General features: G+C 43.6%; 1 protein-coding gene across 1 annotated transcript; it reads left to right on the top strand.

Moving 5' to 3' along the window:
• The first annotated feature begins 178 nt into the window (after positions 1-178).
• On the top strand, positions 179-15,862 carry LOC119321364. The gene is made up of 9 exons (XM_037595077.1): positions 179-407; positions 1,015-1,135; positions 1,264-1,714; positions 1,823-1,993; positions 2,105-2,251; positions 12,918-13,020; positions 15,018-15,151; positions 15,279-15,382; positions 15,679-15,862. The coding sequence occupies exons 1-9, from the start codon at positions 179-181 to the stop codon at positions 15,860-15,862; spliced, it is 1,644 nt and encodes a 547-aa protein (XP_037450974.1).
• The last annotated feature ends 1,114 nt before the right edge of the window (positions 15,863-16,976 follow it).

Below are 16,976 nucleotides of genomic sequence, written 5' to 3'. Positions count from 1 at the left end.
GCGGGTCGAGGGAGGCGGTGGGGTGGCGTTCTCGCGGGTCGAGGGAGGGGGCGTGGTGGGGTTCCCGCGGGCAGAGGGAGGGGGCGGGGTGGGGTTCCCGCGGGCAGAGGGAGGGGGCGCAGTGGTGAATTTGAATCTGGCCTATATTCTTCTGTTGGCTATGGATTTGGGATGGGAAATGGGTAGCTGCAACCTGCGTACTGGTTTTGCTGGAACCGGTGACCGCGGCGAGCTACAGAGCTCAAAACGGCAAATTAGACTGGAGGGAGCTGGTCGGTGCTACAACCGGTTCCCAGGATGCTACAACGGGCGCCACGGAGAGCTGGAAGCAGCCATCCAGGATGCTACGTGCCCGTGCGTTTTTTATCTTTTCAATGTGGAGATGGGGATAAAGAGATGTTGCAACCGTACAAAGCTCAGAGTCTGGTTCCCTTGAAAAACAAACTAGAATACCTAATTAACATCAGGATTTGTGTGTGCCACCTCAGGATGATTGTCTTATCTTGACTCAAACTAGTTTAACAAATCTTGACTGTGTTTATATGATATATTAACAGCTAGAATACTCGATTAGTCTCATGTATGAGAGATTCCGTATAAAACATATCTTGCACATTTTTTTGTAGAGTCAGTCAAGCTTAATCAAATTTGGCTTGGGACAAACCTAGAATTACAATTATTTCAGGGAGCAGAATTTGAGGTTCGGTTGGCTAACATACAATCAGGCCACCAACCATTTGATACCTCCAGCGCTAGTTAATTCTGATCCATGCACCACTTCTCTAATTAATTTGATGTAAATTTGTAAATAGGCCTCTTGGTGCTGCAAAATCTCCTAGGTTTTATTCTATAGCAGACGTACTTATAATAAAGGCTAATTTTCAGAGTGCTTTTGTGTGTGCTTGTATGTTTCATAGGTTTTACAGAATTTTTTAGGTGTTCATGTATGTTTCTTCCTAGCTTCTGATGGTGCAGTTTTATGGTTTTATTGACTTGTTTTTTTCCTTTTTGTAGATGTTGTAGGCACCTCTGGTGAGAATGAGGGGAGTAAGAAGGCTAAGAAGAAGAATAAGAAGAAAGGCAATCTATGTGGCTTCAAGTCAAGGTTTAACTCAAAAAGGCTGGCTCAGATTGGAATCAAGTGTCACCAGAAAAACGGAGAATCATAAGGGAGGGACCGTTTGGAGACTTGTTGGACATTCGGTCTTTCAAGGTGCCCCATGTGCTCATTGAGTTTGTTGCGATGAACACGAATCACATACTCTCTGAGTTCAAACACAAGAACAAATCTATCACCTTCAGCAAGCTTATGGTGAAAAGGATTTTCAACATGCCATTCGGTGATAGACCCATGAAGCTTCTAAAGAAGAGTGATGAACATGATCTTCGCAGCATCTACAAGGAGGGGAATAGGGCTCCAATTGCCCATGTTGTCAAGTTGCTCACTAGTTGCAGTGAGGAGGACGTGGTTATGATAAATAGGACTTGGGCACTCCTTGCGTTGGCAACAGTTTTGTGCCCAGGCACAGGCAATATGGTGAATCTCGAGTATCTTGCTTCCCTGGAAGATATGTCTTTAGTGCATGAATTCACTTGGGATGAGCACTTGTTGGCACGAGCGATGGAGGAGGTTGGAGTCTTTCAAGAGAAGAAGAGGATGCAAGCAAACACAGAAAAAGAGTTTCAGATTGCTTCATGCCTTCCCATGTTAGCGGTATGCAATGCAACATTATGAAATACCTCCATCTTTTTCCTTTGTTGCATGAAACCTTCATGACTTTTATGTTTTTTGTTGGCTAATGTCCTTTTCCATTCCATGCAGATCATATACATGGATTGTGTTGATATCCCGGCTGGCCTCCCAAATGAGCATGCTATTGATTATTCCGTGCCGAGGATATGTTTTGTTTGTCAAAAGGATTTTGAGTGGTTGGATAAAGTTGACAAGAACAAGCTCACTCTTGTCCAACCTTTCTACGGGAAACACATCCATGTAATTTTGCTACATCCCGCCTATGTATTTTCCTTTGTCAATGGAGTATTAACACCCCCATGTTTTTTGCTCACTGAATTTGCATGTAGCAATCTTTGCTTTTCCAATTAGTTTATGGCAGCCTTCTTATTTCCGCCACTCATGTTTTGTTTTCCTAGATCCGGAGTTTGTGCAACACCCCCTATGCAGCACAACTTGTGGGGCAGGAAGTTGGTGCTGAAGCAGCTAGTGGGCAGGGAGTTGGTGCTGAAGCACCTAGTGGCCAAGGAACTAGTGGCCAAGGAAGCCAAGTTCAAGGTGCTGAAATTCAAGCAAAGGACTCTCAATCAAACGAGGCTCAACAAAATGTTGATGCTGAACCACACCTATCATCATCGCTGAACGATTGGCTGCAGCAATCATTCCCTAGCATGCAAGATCTAAGGGTACATTTTCATTGTATTCATTTCCTGTTTACCGTTGGCTTCGCATTATTTTATTATACCAAGTTGCAAGTGTATATTTATTTTGCTGCATCCTTCATTTTGATGTGCTACAACCATGTTCTGTTTTTGCTTCATATGTGGTTTAAGTTCATACCTACTAGGGTTTTTTGCTACATCCATGTGTCTAGTGTGCTACAACTACATTCTGTTTTTGCTTCATCCATGTCATAGTTTTGCTACATCCATATCATTAATCTGCTACCTACATACATGACAGTAAATTGCTACAATCACACTCTTTATTTGAAACATAGTAACACAGTAGCATACCTACTTGTTTTCTAGCTCCATCCATACCTCTAATGTGCCACACCCACATGTGTGTTTTTTACATCCACACATGTGACTAAAATGTTCAATAATTGCCTTCTTGTAGGTACCAACTCAGTTTCAAATGCTTTACGACAAGCACAAGGGTATTTTTGCAGCGGAGGTGGATGATGTTGTAGGCAAGTTTGGACAGTGTTTAAAGGGATTGCAGTGCAGCCGGATGGATGCCCTCCTTCGCGATGTTGGAGACGCCATCACTGAAGGAAATATGCCCTAGAGGCAATAATAAAGTTATTATTTATTTCCTCATATCATGATAAATGTTTATTATTCATGCTAGAATTGTATTAACCGGAAACATGATACATGTGTGAATACATAGACAAACATAACGTCACTAGTATGCCTCTACTTGACTAGCTCATTAATCAAAGATGGTTATGTTTCCTAACCATAGACATGTGTTGTCATTTGATTAACGGGATCACATCATTAGGAGAATTATGTGATTGACATGACCCATTCCGTTAGCCTAGCACTTGATCGTTTAGTATATTGCTATTGCTTTCTTCATGACTTATACATGTTCCTGTAACTATGAGATTATGCAACTCCCGTTTACCGGAGGAACACTTCGTGTGCTACCAAACGTCACAACGTAACTGGGTGATTATAAAGGATCTCTACAGGTGTCTCCGAAGGTACATGTTGGGTTGGCGTATTTCGAGATTAGGTTTTGTCACTCCGACTGCCGGAGAGGTATCTCTGGGCCCTCTCGGTAATGCACATCACTATAAGCCTTGCAAGCAATGTAGCTAATGAGTTAGTTACGAAATGATGCATTACATAACGACTAAAGAGACTTGCCGGTAACGAGATTGAACTAGGTATTGGATACCGACAATCAAATCTCGGGCAAGTAACATACCGATGACAAAGGGAACAACGTATGTTGTTATGCGGTTTGACCGATAAAGATCTTCATAGAATATGTAGGAGCCAATATGAGCATCCAGGTTCCGCTATTGGTTATTGACCGAGAATAGTTCTAGGTCATGTCTACATAGTTCTCGAACCCGTAGGGTCCGCACGCTTAATGTTATGATGACAATTTTGTTATGAGTTTATAAGTTTTGATGTACCGAAGTTTGTTTGGAGTCCCGGATGTGATCACGGACATGACGAGGAGTCTCGAAATGGTCGAGACATAAATATTGATATATTGGAAGACTATATTCGGACACCGGAAGTGTTCCGGGTGTTTTCGGAGAAAACCGGAGTGCCGGAGGGTTACCGGAAACCCCCCGGGAGAAGTAATGGGCCTTATGGGCTTTAGTGGAGAGAGAGAGAGAGAGGGGCAGCCAGGATGGGCCGCACGCCCCCTCCCCCTCTGGTCCGAATTGGACTAGGAGAGGGGGGCGGCGCCCCCCTCTTTCCCTCTCCCTCTCCCCCTTCCTTTCCCCCTCCTAGTAGGAGTAGGAAAGAGGGAGTCCTACTCCTACTAGGAGGAGGACTCCTCCTCCTTGGCGCGCCCACAAGGGTCGGCCGGCCTCCCCCCTTGCTCCTTTATATACGGGGGCAGGGGGAACCCTAGAACACACAAGTTGATCTTCAAGATCGTTCCTTAGCCGTGTGCGGTGCCCCCCTCCACCATATTCCACCTCGGTCATATCGTCGCGGAGTTTAGGCGAAGCCCTGCGCCGGTAGAACATCATCATCGTCACCACGCCGTCGTGCTGACGGAACTCATCCCCGACACTTTGCTGGATCGGAGTTCGGGGATCATCATCGAGATGAACGTGTGCTGAACTCGGAGGTGTCGTACGTTCGGTACTTGGATCGGTCGGATCATGAAGACGTACGACTACATCAACCGCGTTGTCATAACGCTTCCGCTTACGGTCTATGAGGGTACGTGGACAATACTCTCCCCTCTCATTGCTATGCATCACCATGATCTTGCGTGTGCGTTGGAATTTTTTTGAAATTATTACGTTCCCCAACAGTGGCATCCGAGCCAGGTTTTATGCGTAGATGTCATATGCACGAGTAGAACACAAGTGAGTTGTGGGTGATACAAGTCATACTGCTTACCAGCATGTCATACTTTGGTTCAGCGGTATTGTGAGATGAAGCGGCCCGGACCGACATTACGCGTACGCTTACGCGAGACTGGTTTCACCGTTACGAGCACTGGTGCTTAAAGGTGGCTGGCGGGTGTATGTCTCTCTCACTTTAGCTGAATCGAGTATGGCTACGCCCGGTCCTTGCGAAGGTTAAAACAGCACTAACTTGACGAACTATCGTTGTGGTTTTGATGCGTAGGTAAGAACAGTTCTTGCTAAGCCCGTAGCAGCCACGTAAAATTTGCAACAACAAAGTAGAGGACGTCTAACTTGTTTTTGCAGGGCATGTTGTGATGTGATATGGTCAAGACGTGATGCTATATTTTATTGTAGGAGATGATCATGTTTTGTAACCGAAGTTATCGGCAACTGGCAGGAGCCATATGGTTGTCGCTTTATTGTATGAAATGCAAACGCCCTGTAATTGCTTTACTTTATCACTAAGCGGTAGCGGTAGTCGTAGAAGCAATAGATGGCGTAACGACAACGATTCTATGATGGAGATCAAGGTGTCGCGCCGGTGACGATGGTGATCACGAAGGTGCTTCGAAGATGGAGATCACAAGCACAAGATGATGATGGCCATATCATATCACTTATATTGATTGCATGTGATGTTTATCCTTTATGCATCTTATCTTGCTTTGATTGACGGTAGCATTTTAAGATGATCTTTCACTAAATTATCAAGAAGTGTTCTCCCTGAGTATGCACCATTGCGAAAGTTCTTCGTGCTGAGACACCACGTGATGATCGGGTGTGATAGGCTCTACGTTCAAATACAACGAGTGCAAAACAGTTGCACACGCGGAATACTCAGGTTAAACTTGACGAGCCTAGCATATAGCAGATATGGCCTCAGAACACGGAGACCGAAAGGTCGAGCGTGAATCATATAGTAGATATGATCAACATATTGATGTTCACCATTGAAACTACTCCATCTCACGTGACGATCGGACATGGTGTAGTTGATATGGATCACATAATCACTTAGAGGATTAGAGGGATGTCTATCTAAGTGGGAGTTCTTAAGTAATATGATTAATTGAACTTAAATTTATCATGAACTTAGTACCTGATAGTATTTTGCTTGTCTATGTTTGTTGTAGATAGATGGCTCGTGCTGTTGTTCCGTTGAATTTTAATGCGTTCCTTGAGAAAGCAAAGTTGAAAGATGATGGTAGAAATTACACGGACTGGGTCCGTAACCTGAGGATTATCCTCATTGCTGCATAGAAGAATTACGTCCTAGAAGCACCGCTGGGTGCCAGGCCTGCTGCTGATGCAACTGGCGACGTTAAGAACGTTTGGCAGAGCAAAGCTGATGACTACTCGATAGTTCAGTGTGCCATGCTTTACGGCTTAGAACCGGGTCTTCAACGATGTTTTGAATGTCATGGAGCATATGAGATGTTCCAGGAGTTGAAGTTAATATTTCAAGCAAATGCCCGGATTGAGAGATATAAAGTCTCCAATAAGTTCTATAGCTGCAAGATGGAGGAGAATAGTTCTGTCAGTGAACACATACTCAAAATGTCTGGGTATAATAATCACTTGATTCAACTGGGAGTTAATCTTCCTGATGATAGTGTCATTGACAGAATTCTTCAATCACTGCCACCAAGCTACAAGAGCTTCGTGATGAACTATAATATGCAAGGGATGGAAAAGACTATTCCCGAGCTCTTCGCAATGCTAAAAGCCGCGGAGGTAGAAATCAAGAAGGAGCATCAAGTGTTGATGGTCAACAAGACCACTAGTTTCAAGAAAAAGGGCAAAGGGAAGAAGAAGGGGAACTTCAAGAAGAACAGCAAACAAGTTGCTGCTCAAGAGAAGAAACCCAAGTCTGGACCTAAGCCTGAAACTGAGTGCTTCTACTGCAAGCAGACTGGACACTGGAGGCGGAACTGCCCCAAGTATTTGGCGGATAAGAAGGATGGCAAAGTGAACAAAGGTATATGTGATATACATGTTATTGATGTGTACCTTACTAATGCTCGCAGTAGTACCTGGGTATTTGATACTGGTTCTGTTGCTAATATTTGCAACTCGAAACAGGGACTATGGATTAAGCGAAGATTGTCTAAGGACGAGGTGACGATGCGCGTGGGAAATGGTTCCAAAGTCGATGTGATCGCGGTCGGCACGCTACCTCTACATCTACCATCGGGATTAGTTTTAGACCTAAATAATTGTTATTTGGTGCCAGCGTTGAGCATGAACATTATATCTAGATCTTGTTTGATGCGAGACGGTTATTCATTTAAATCAGAGAATAATGGTTGTTCTATTTATATGAGCAATATCTTTTATGGTCATGCACCCTTGAAGAGTGGTCTATTTTTATTGAATCTCGATAGTAGTGATACACATATTCATAGTGTTGAAACCAAAAGATGCAGAGTTGATAATGATAGTGCAACTTATTTGTGGCACTTCAGTTTAGGTCATATCGGTGTAAAGCGCATGAAGAAACTCCATACTGATGAGCTTTTGGAATCACTTGATTATGAATCACTTGGTACTTGCGAACCGTGCCTCATGGGCAAGATGACTAAAATGCCGTTCTCCGGAACTATGGAGCGAGCAACTGATTTGTTGGAAATCATACATACTGATGTTTGTGGTCCAATGAATGTTGAGGCTCGCGGCGGGTATTGTTATTTTCTCACCTTCACAGATGATTTGAGCAGATATGGTTATATCTACTTAATGAAACACAAGTCTGAAACATTTGAAAAGTTCAAAGAATTTTAGAGTGAAGTGAAAAATCATCGTAACAAGAAAATAAAATTTCTACGATCTGATCGTGGAGGAGAATATTTGAGTTACGATTTTGGTTTACATTTGAAACAATGCGGAATAGTTTCGCAACTCACGCCATCCGGAACACCACAACGAAATGATGTGTCCGAACGTCGTAATCATACTTTACTAGATATGGTGCGATCTATGATGTCTCTTACTGATTTACCACTATCGTTTTGGGGTTAGCTTTAGACACAGCCGCATTCATGTTAAATAGGGCACCATCAAAATCTGTTGAGACGATGCCTCATGAACTGTGGTTTGGCAAGAAACCAAAGTTGTCGTTTCTTAAAGTTTGGGGCTGCGATGCTTATGTGAAGAAAATTCAACCAGATAAGCTCGAACCCAAATCGGAGAAATGTGTCTTCATAAGATACCCAAAAGAGACTGTTGGGTACACCTTCTATCACAGATCTGAAGGCAAGATTTTCGTTGCTAAATTCGGATCCTTTCTAGAGAAGGAGTTTCTCTCGAAAGAAGTGAGTGGGAGGAAAGTAGAACTTGATGAGATAACTGTACCTGCTCCCTTATTGGAAAGTAGTTCATCACAAGAATAGGTTCCTGTGACAACTACACCAATTAGTGAGGAAGCTAATGATATTGATCATGAAACTTCATATCAAGTTTCTACTGAACCTCGTAGGTCTACCGGAGTAAGATCTGCACCAGAGTGGTACGGTAATCCTATTCTGGAAGTCATGTTACTTGACCATGATGAACCTATGAACTATGAGGAAGCGATGATGAGCCCAGATTCTGCAAAATGGCTAGAGGCCATGAAATCTGAGATGGGATCCATGTACGAGAACAAAGTATGGACTTTGGTTAACTTGCCCGATGATCGGCAAGCCATTGAGAATAAATGGATCTTTAAGAAGAAGACTGACGCTGATGGTAATGTAACTGTCTATAAAGCTCGACTTGTTGCGAAAGGTTTTCGACAAGTTCAAGGGGTTGACTACGATGAGACTTTCTCACCCATAGCGATGCTTAAGTCTGTCCGAATCATGTTAGCAATTGCTGCATTTTATGATTATGAAATTTGCCAAATGGATTTCAAAACTGCATTCTTGAATGGATTTCTGGAAGAAGAGTTGTATATGATGCAACCAGAAGGTTTTATTGATCCAAAAGGTGCTAACAAAGTATGCAAGCTCCAGCGATCCATTTATGGACTGGTGCAAGCATCTCGGAGTTGGAATAAGCGCTTTGATAGTGTGATCAAAGCATATGGTTTTATACAGACTTTTGGAGAAGCCTGTATTTACAAGAAAGTGAGTGGGAGCTCTGTAGCATTTCTGATTTTATATGTAGATGACATATTATTAATTGGAAATGATATAGAATTTCTGGATAGCATAAAGGGATACTTGAATAAAAGTTTTTCTATGAAAGACCTCGGTGAAGCTGCTTACATATTGGGCATCAAGATTTATAGAGATAGATCAAGACGCTTAATTGGACTTTCACAAAGCACATACCTTGATAAAGTTTTGAAAAAGTTCAAAATGGATCAGGCAAAGAAAGGGTTCTTGCCCGTGCTACAAGGTGTGAAATTGAGTCAGACTCAATGCCCGACCACAGCAGAAGATAGAGAGAAAATGAAAGATGTTCCCTATGCTTCAGCCATAGGCTCTATCATGTATGCAATGCTGTGTACCAGACCTGATGTATGCTTAGAAATAAGCTTGGCAGGAAGGTACCAAAGTAATCTAGGAGTGGATCACTGGACAGCGGTCAAGAACATCCTGAAATACCTGAAAAGGACTAAGGATATGTTTCTCGTCTTTGGAGGTGACAAAGAGCTAGTCGTAAATGGTTACGTCGATGCAAGCTTTGACACTGATCCGGACGATTCTAAATCACAAACCGGATACGTGTTTTTATTAAACGGTGGAGCTGTAAGTTGGTGCAGTTCTAAACAAAGCGTCGTGGCGGGATCTACATGTGAAGCGGAGTACATAGCTGCTTCGGAAGCAGCAAATGAAGGAGTCTGGATGAAGGAGTTCATTTCCGATCTAGGTGTCATACCTAGTGCATCGGGACCAATGAAGATCTTCTGTGACAATACTGGTGCAATTGCCTTGGCAAAGGAATCCAGATTTCACAAGAGGACCAAGCACATCAAGAGACGCTTCAATTCCATCCGGGACCAAGTCCAGGTGGGAGACATAGAGATTTGCAAGATACATACGGATCTGAATGTTGCAGACCCGTTGACTAAGCCTCTTCCACGAGCAAAACATGATCAGCACCAAGACTCCATGGGTGTTAGAATCATTACTATGTAATCTAGATTATTGACTCTAGTGCAAGTGGGAGACTGAAGGAAATATGCCCTAGAGGCAATAATAAAGTTATTATTTATTTCCTCGTATCATGATAAATGTTTATTATTCATGCTAGAATTGTATTAACCGGAAACATGATACATGTGTGAATACATAGACAAACATAACGTCACTAGTATGCCTCTACTTGACTAGCTCATTAATCAAAGATGGTTATGTTTCCTAACCATAGACATGTGTTGTCATTTGATTAACGGGATCACATCATTAGGAGAATTATGTGATTAACATGACCCATTCCGTTAGCCTAGCACTTGATAGTTTAGTATATTGCTATTGCTTTCTTCATGACTTATACATGTTCCTGTAACTATGAGATTATGCAACTCCCATTTACCGGAGGAACACTTTGTGTGCTACCAAACTTCACAACGTAACTGGGTGATTATAAAGGAGCTCTACAGGTGTCTCCGAAGGTACATGTTGGGTTGGCCTATTTTGAGATTAGGTTTTGTCACTCTGAGTGTCGGAGAGGTATCTCTGGGCCCTCTCGGTAATGCACATCACTATAAGCCTTGCAAGCAATGTAGCTAATGAGTTAGTTACGGAATGATGCATTACGTAACGAGTAAAGAGACTTGCCGGTAACGAGATTGAACTAGGTATTGGATACCGACAATCAAATCTCGGGCAAGTAACATACCGATGACAAAGGGAACAACGTATGTTGTTATGCGGTTTGACTGATAAAGATCTTCGTAGAATATGTAGGAGCCAATATGAGCATCCAGGTTCCGCTATTGGTTATTGACCGAGAATAGTTCTAGGTCATGTCTACATAGTTCTCGAACCCGTAGGGTCCGCACGCTTAAAATTACGATGACAGTTTTATTATGAGTTTATAAGTTTTGATGTACCGAAGTTTGTTCGGAGTCCCGGATGTGATCACGGACATGACGAGGAGTCTCAAAATGGTTGAGACATAAATATAGATATATTGGACGACTATATTCGGACACCGGAAGTGTTCCGGGTGTTTTCGGAGAAAACCGGAGTGCCGGAGGGTTACCGGAAACCCCCCGGGAGAAGTAATGGGCCTTATGGGCTTTAGTGGAGAGAGAGAGGGGCAGCCAGGATGGGCCGCGCGCCCCCTCCCCCTCTGGTCCGAATTGGACTAGGAGAGGGGGGGCGGCGCCCCCCTCTTTCCCTCTCCCTCTCCCCCTTCCTTTCCCCCTCCTAGTAGGAGTAGGAAAGAGGGAGTCCTACTCCTACTAGGAGGAGGAGGACTCCTCCTTGGCGCGCCCACAAGGGCCGGCCGGCCTCCCCCCTTGCTCCTTTATATACGGGGGCAGGGGGGCACCCAAGAACACACAAGTTGATCTTCAAGATCGTTCCTTAGCCGAGTGCGGTGCCCCCCTCCACCATATTCCACCTCGGTCATATCATCGCGGAGTTTAACCAAAGCCCTGCGCCGGTAGAACATCATCATCGTCACCACGCCGTCGTGCTGACGGAACTCATCCCCGACACTTTGCTGGATCGGAGTCCGGGGATCATCATCGAGCTGAACATGTGCTGAACTCAGAGGTGCCATACGTTCGGTACTTGGATCGGTCAGATCATGAAGACGTACGACTACATCAACCGTGTTGTAATAACGCTTCCGCTTACAGTCTACGAGGGTACGTGGACAATACTCTCCCCTCTCGTTGCTATGAATCACCATGATCTTGCGTGTGCGTAGGAAATTTTTTGAAATTACTATGTTCCCCAATAATCACAGCTACCAGTGAGCCCAACTTCTCCTTTGAAGCACCTATCATGGACGAATGTCGCGGAAAAGAGAATGATGCTAAAGCTGCAAATGATGGCATTGGTGCTCAAGCTCAAGCTGAAGGTACAACACCTAGCATTATCAAGGATGAAGTCACCGGATTAAAGCAACAAGTAGCAACCTAGGCTGCTGAAACTCGTGAGCAACAACGAGTGAGTTTCGAGATGGAAGGGAACGTCTCACCTCACATCCCCCCACTCTTCTATGATGCACCCAGGAGTGCGACAGCCGGCATTTGGGACGACGAGCCATCCTTTGAGTTGTTCCCAAAGGGCTCCGAAGACTACGAGATGATGCATTGCACAGATGAGCCTATAATCAAGAGCACAGTCAGCCCCATCTTTGAAAACATCCCCGTGTTCCCTGTTTCAAACGATGATGACAGCCCAAGTATGCTTCCTTCCTCCTACATCATTTCTTTTTGTTTTCTCCATGTCATTTTTTTGCTACATATGTGTGATTGCAGCAAATTCTTTTTTGTACAATCCCTTGCAAACTCATCCATTTTGTTGCTTCCTACAGCTCCTAAGATGGTCGCTACAGAAGAGCAAATTGTTGATGCAAGCAGTGGCCCTAGCACACATGACAAGAACACTAGGAAGAAGAGGATGGCCAAAATTCCAGCCGTAAAAAATACCAAGGCAAAGAAGCAAAAGGTCGATGCAGCTACAGCCACATATGAGAAGTATGTAAAGCATGGGAAACCATTGAGGAGATCACAAGCCAATGAACAAGTGTGAGCTAGCTAAGCCCTATCTCTTTTTGCTTTCTGTTTTTTATTTTTTTCTGCTCGAAACAAATGATTCATTCGGTTGCATCTATGGTAACAGGACACCTTTCATCAAGATAGGTGGATTTTACATTGGATACAAGAAATTCCTGGTATGCTTCAAGCCTCGTGGGGATATGAATGATGAGTTTATGTCCCTATGTATCGAGATGAACAACATGGCATCCCGTGCAGCAAGTGGTACGAATCGGAAGAAATACATGTTCTCAGTCCACGCGGGGGTAAGTTTTTGCAAAAACAAGCAATGCTTCATTCCTTTTTTCTTCACATTTTTTGTTGCAACACACACTAACCATTTTGTTGTATCTTTCAAGTAGATCCTACTAAAACAAGACCCAACAACCTTCCAACCAGCAAAACTCATACCTGAGCTTGAAAGGGTTGTGACAAAGTTCAAGGCGAATAAATATGACCTCGTAAGTTTCCCGAGAGCCTACTTTTGTTTCACACCACAAATACTTTCAAAATATGATCCAATGATGTAGCATTTCTTTCGAAACATATGTAGCAATTATTATTGATGTTGACAACATCTCTTTGAAACACATGTAGCAATTCTAATTGATGTTGGAAGATTTTTTGTACATGAGTTACAACATTGGAAAGCATACGTTCATGTTGGGGAACGTTGCAAAAAATTAAAATTTTTCCTACGGTTTCACCAAGATCCATCTATGAGTTCATCTAAGCAACGAGTCAAGGGAGTGAGTTTGCATCTACATACCACTTTGTAGATCACGTGCATAAGCTTGCAAGGGGATGGTGATGATGGAGTCGTACTCGACGTGATTCAGATCACCGATGTCCAAGTGCTGAACGGACAACACCTCCGCGTTCAACACACGTACGGGACGGGAGACGTCTCCTCCTTCTTGATCCAGCAAGGAGGAAGGAGAGGTTGATGATGATCCAGCAGCACGACGGCGTGGTGGTGGATGCAGCAGAACTCCAGCAGGGCTTCGCCAAGCGTCTACGGGAGGAGGACGAGGTGTAGCAGGGGGAGGGAGGCACCAAGGCAATGGGTGCGGCTGCCCTCCCCCCTGCCCTCCTTTATATAGGCCCCCAGGGGGGCGCCGGCCCTAGGAGATTGGATCTCCCAAGGGGGCGGCGGCCAAGGGGGGAGGAGTGCCCCCCAAGGCATGTGGTGCGCCCCCCCCCCCCACCCTAGGGTTTCAACCCTAGGCGCAGGGGGTGGGCCTAGGGGGGCGCACCAGCCCACTATGGGATGGATCCCCTCCCACGTCAGCCCATGGGGCCCTCCGGGATGGGTGGCTCCACCCGGTGGACCCCCAGGACCCTTCCGGTGGTCCCGGTACATTACCGGGAGACCCCGAAACTTTCCCGATGGCCGAAAAACCACTTCCTATATATTATTCTTTACCTCCGGACCATTCTGAAACTCCTCGTGACGTCCGGGATCTCATCCGGGACTCCGAACAACATTCGGTATGCTGCATACTCATATTCATACAACCCTAGCATCACCGAACCTTAAGTGTGTAGACCCTACGGGTTCGGGAGACATGCAGACATGACCGAGATGACTCTCGGGCAATAACCAACAGCGGGGTCTGGATACCCATGTTGGATCCCACATGCTCCTTGATGATTTCATCAGTTGAACCATGATGTCGAGGATTTGATCAAACCCTGTATACAATTCCCTTTGTCAATCGGTACGTTACTTGCCCGAGACTCAATCGTCGGTATCCCAATACCTTGTTCAGTCTCGTTACTGGCAAGTCACTTTACTCGTACCGTAATGCATGATCCCGTGGCCAACACCTTGGTCACCTTGAGCTCATTATGATGACGCATTACCGAGTGGGCCCAGAGATACCTCTCCGTCATACGGAGTGACAAATCCTAGTCTCGATCCGTGTCAACCCAACAGACACTTTCGGAGATACCTGTGGTGCACCTTTATAGTCACCCAGTTACGTTGTGACGTTTGATACACCCAAAGCACTCCTACGGTATCCGGGAGTTACACGATCTCATGGTCGAAGGAAGAGATACTTGACATTGGCAAAGCTCTAGCAAACGAACTACACGATCTTTGTGCTATGCTTAGGATTGGGTCTTGTCCATCACATCATTCTCCTAATGATGTGATCCCGTTATCAACGACATCCAGTGTCCATAGCCAGGAAACCATGACTATCTGTTGATCACAACGAGCTAGTCAACTAGAGGCTCACTAGGGACATATTGTGGTCTATGTATTCACACGTGTATTACGATTTCCGGATAATACAGTTATAGCATGAATAAAAGACAATTATCATGAACAATGAAATATAATAATACTTTTATTATTGCCTCTAGGGCATATTTCCAACAGTTCATTCCTACTAGGTTGTAACATTTTCTACATGTTCTGAGTACCTTTTTTGCCTTTCTTTTGTGCTTTCCAGCTTTTTTCACAATTGTTCATGATAAGCACTGGATAATTGTTTGCGCAAACTTGCTATACAAACAGTGGAATGTATTTGACTCAATCCATTCAAAAGGAAAACAATCTCCTTTGAAGAAGCAGGCCAATAACCTGGTAGGCTCATGCTCTCTATTTTTAATTTTCTGTTTGAATTTTGCTTCATCTACATAAATGCCATGTTGTCATCTTCACACACCTCATCCTATTTTTTCAAACTTTTGTGCGTGTTTCTTGGTGGTAGATCACAAACTTTGCAGCCCTCGCACAAGAGTACAGCCAATTCAATGTCAATGTTGGATCCTTCGCCTGTCTTGACCTAGAGGATTACCCAAAGCAAGATACCCTGTGAGTTTTCTTTTTGAATTTTGCTTCAATCATGTGTTCCATTTCAACATTCTTGTTGTTTCAACTATGCATGGGAACTATGAATGAGAACTTTATTTTATCTCACATATGTGATTGTGGCTTTTTCGGGCTCAAATATATGGAGAACTTTGATGGGAAGTCAATGAAAGAGTTCAAGCAGGTACACATTTTTTTTCTTGTCATTTTGTTGCAATCTACTTTCTTTGTTTTCAATACTCATGCAACACAAGAATAATTAGTATCATACTTGCTTACTTTTGCATTCATTTTTACAGGAAGACATGGCGCGATACCGCATGGATGTGGCACACAACCTCTGCATTCACCCAATCAACAATGCCCCAATGGAGCGGGCATTCAGGGAAGAGTTGGCGGCTTAATTTGCTGGAGGGTTCAAGACGATCAAGCTCGTTTATTTTCGTTAGGTCTAGAATCATGTCTGAGGTGGTAGCGTTCTGATAGTATTAGAGTAGTGCGCGTTCGTATGTAAACTGATGATACCTCCGGTAAACATATGTGTTCTTTTGGTATGTAAACCGATGATAACTTGATCTTTTGGATGAAGCACTTCTTCCGTTTTTAGTAGATGTGTTCTTCTACTTGCCAACATGATCATGCATTGACAACTGTTTATTGTTTTGCTGGTTCTGAGCTTCATCCATCGAAGATTCAAGGGAATCTCTGTGCATTTTTTCCCTCGAAACCTTTTTCATGAAAACAATATGTGGATGTTGCATTGCCACACTCAAATTGCTGGAAGCTCACAGAAAATAGCTACAACCTTCTGTTAGATTTGTTGCAGGGCCAAAATATACATTTTACCTGCAAATTAGCTACATCCCTACAATATTTTTGCTGGAAGCATAATGTAAATAAGCTTCCTTTCCCAACTCTTGTTGCATAGCAAAATCAACACTTTAAATCATTCAAGGCTTTTCCTTTTCAAACTTGTTATTTTGCTTCAAGCATGTTTAAAAAAGCTTCAACCATTGTTTGAAAAAGCTTCAACCATGTTTTCCAAAAGCTTCAACCATTATTTTGCTTCAAGCATGTTTAAAAAAGCTTCAACCATTGTTTGAAAAAGCTTCAACCATGTTTTCCAAAAGCTTCAACCATATTTTCAAAAAGATTCAACCATGTTTTCCAAAAGCTTCAACCATGTTTCCTACAAGCTTCAACCATGTTTACAGAAGCTTCAACCATGTTTTTAAAATGTTGCAACCATGCTTTTTCAGAGAGCTTCAAAACATGTTTTCAAGGATATTCAACCATGTTTTTCAAAAGTTGTGGTAACAACAACCATTGAGTACTATTTTACAAAAAAACTTAGAAGTTGGCACCATCATAATTCAAAAACCAACATTCTGCATTTTGAAACCACACATGTAGTAATATGTTGCAATCCCAAAACACAAACATTCACAACTAGTCAACACAACTTTTTATCATAAGACATGGGGTGTTACAAGGTAATTCATCATTTTTTCCCTCACGAAACATCCTAAAGTGTAAGGATTGGGCCGACACCCGGAGCTTTCGCGCTCGCACTCGCAGCAAGAAAAGCGGCAAGGAG

The sequence above is a fragment of the Triticum dicoccoides genome, chromosome 6B (genome assembly GCF_002162155.2).
Source record: "Triticum dicoccoides isolate Atlit2015 ecotype Zavitan chromosome 6B, WEW_v2.0, whole genome shotgun sequence".
Lineage (NCBI taxonomy): Eukaryota > Viridiplantae > Streptophyta > Magnoliopsida > Poales > Poaceae > Triticum > Triticum dicoccoides.
The sequence above is the reverse complement of the archived record's forward strand: the minus strand, read 5'-3'. Positions and strand labels throughout refer to the sequence as shown.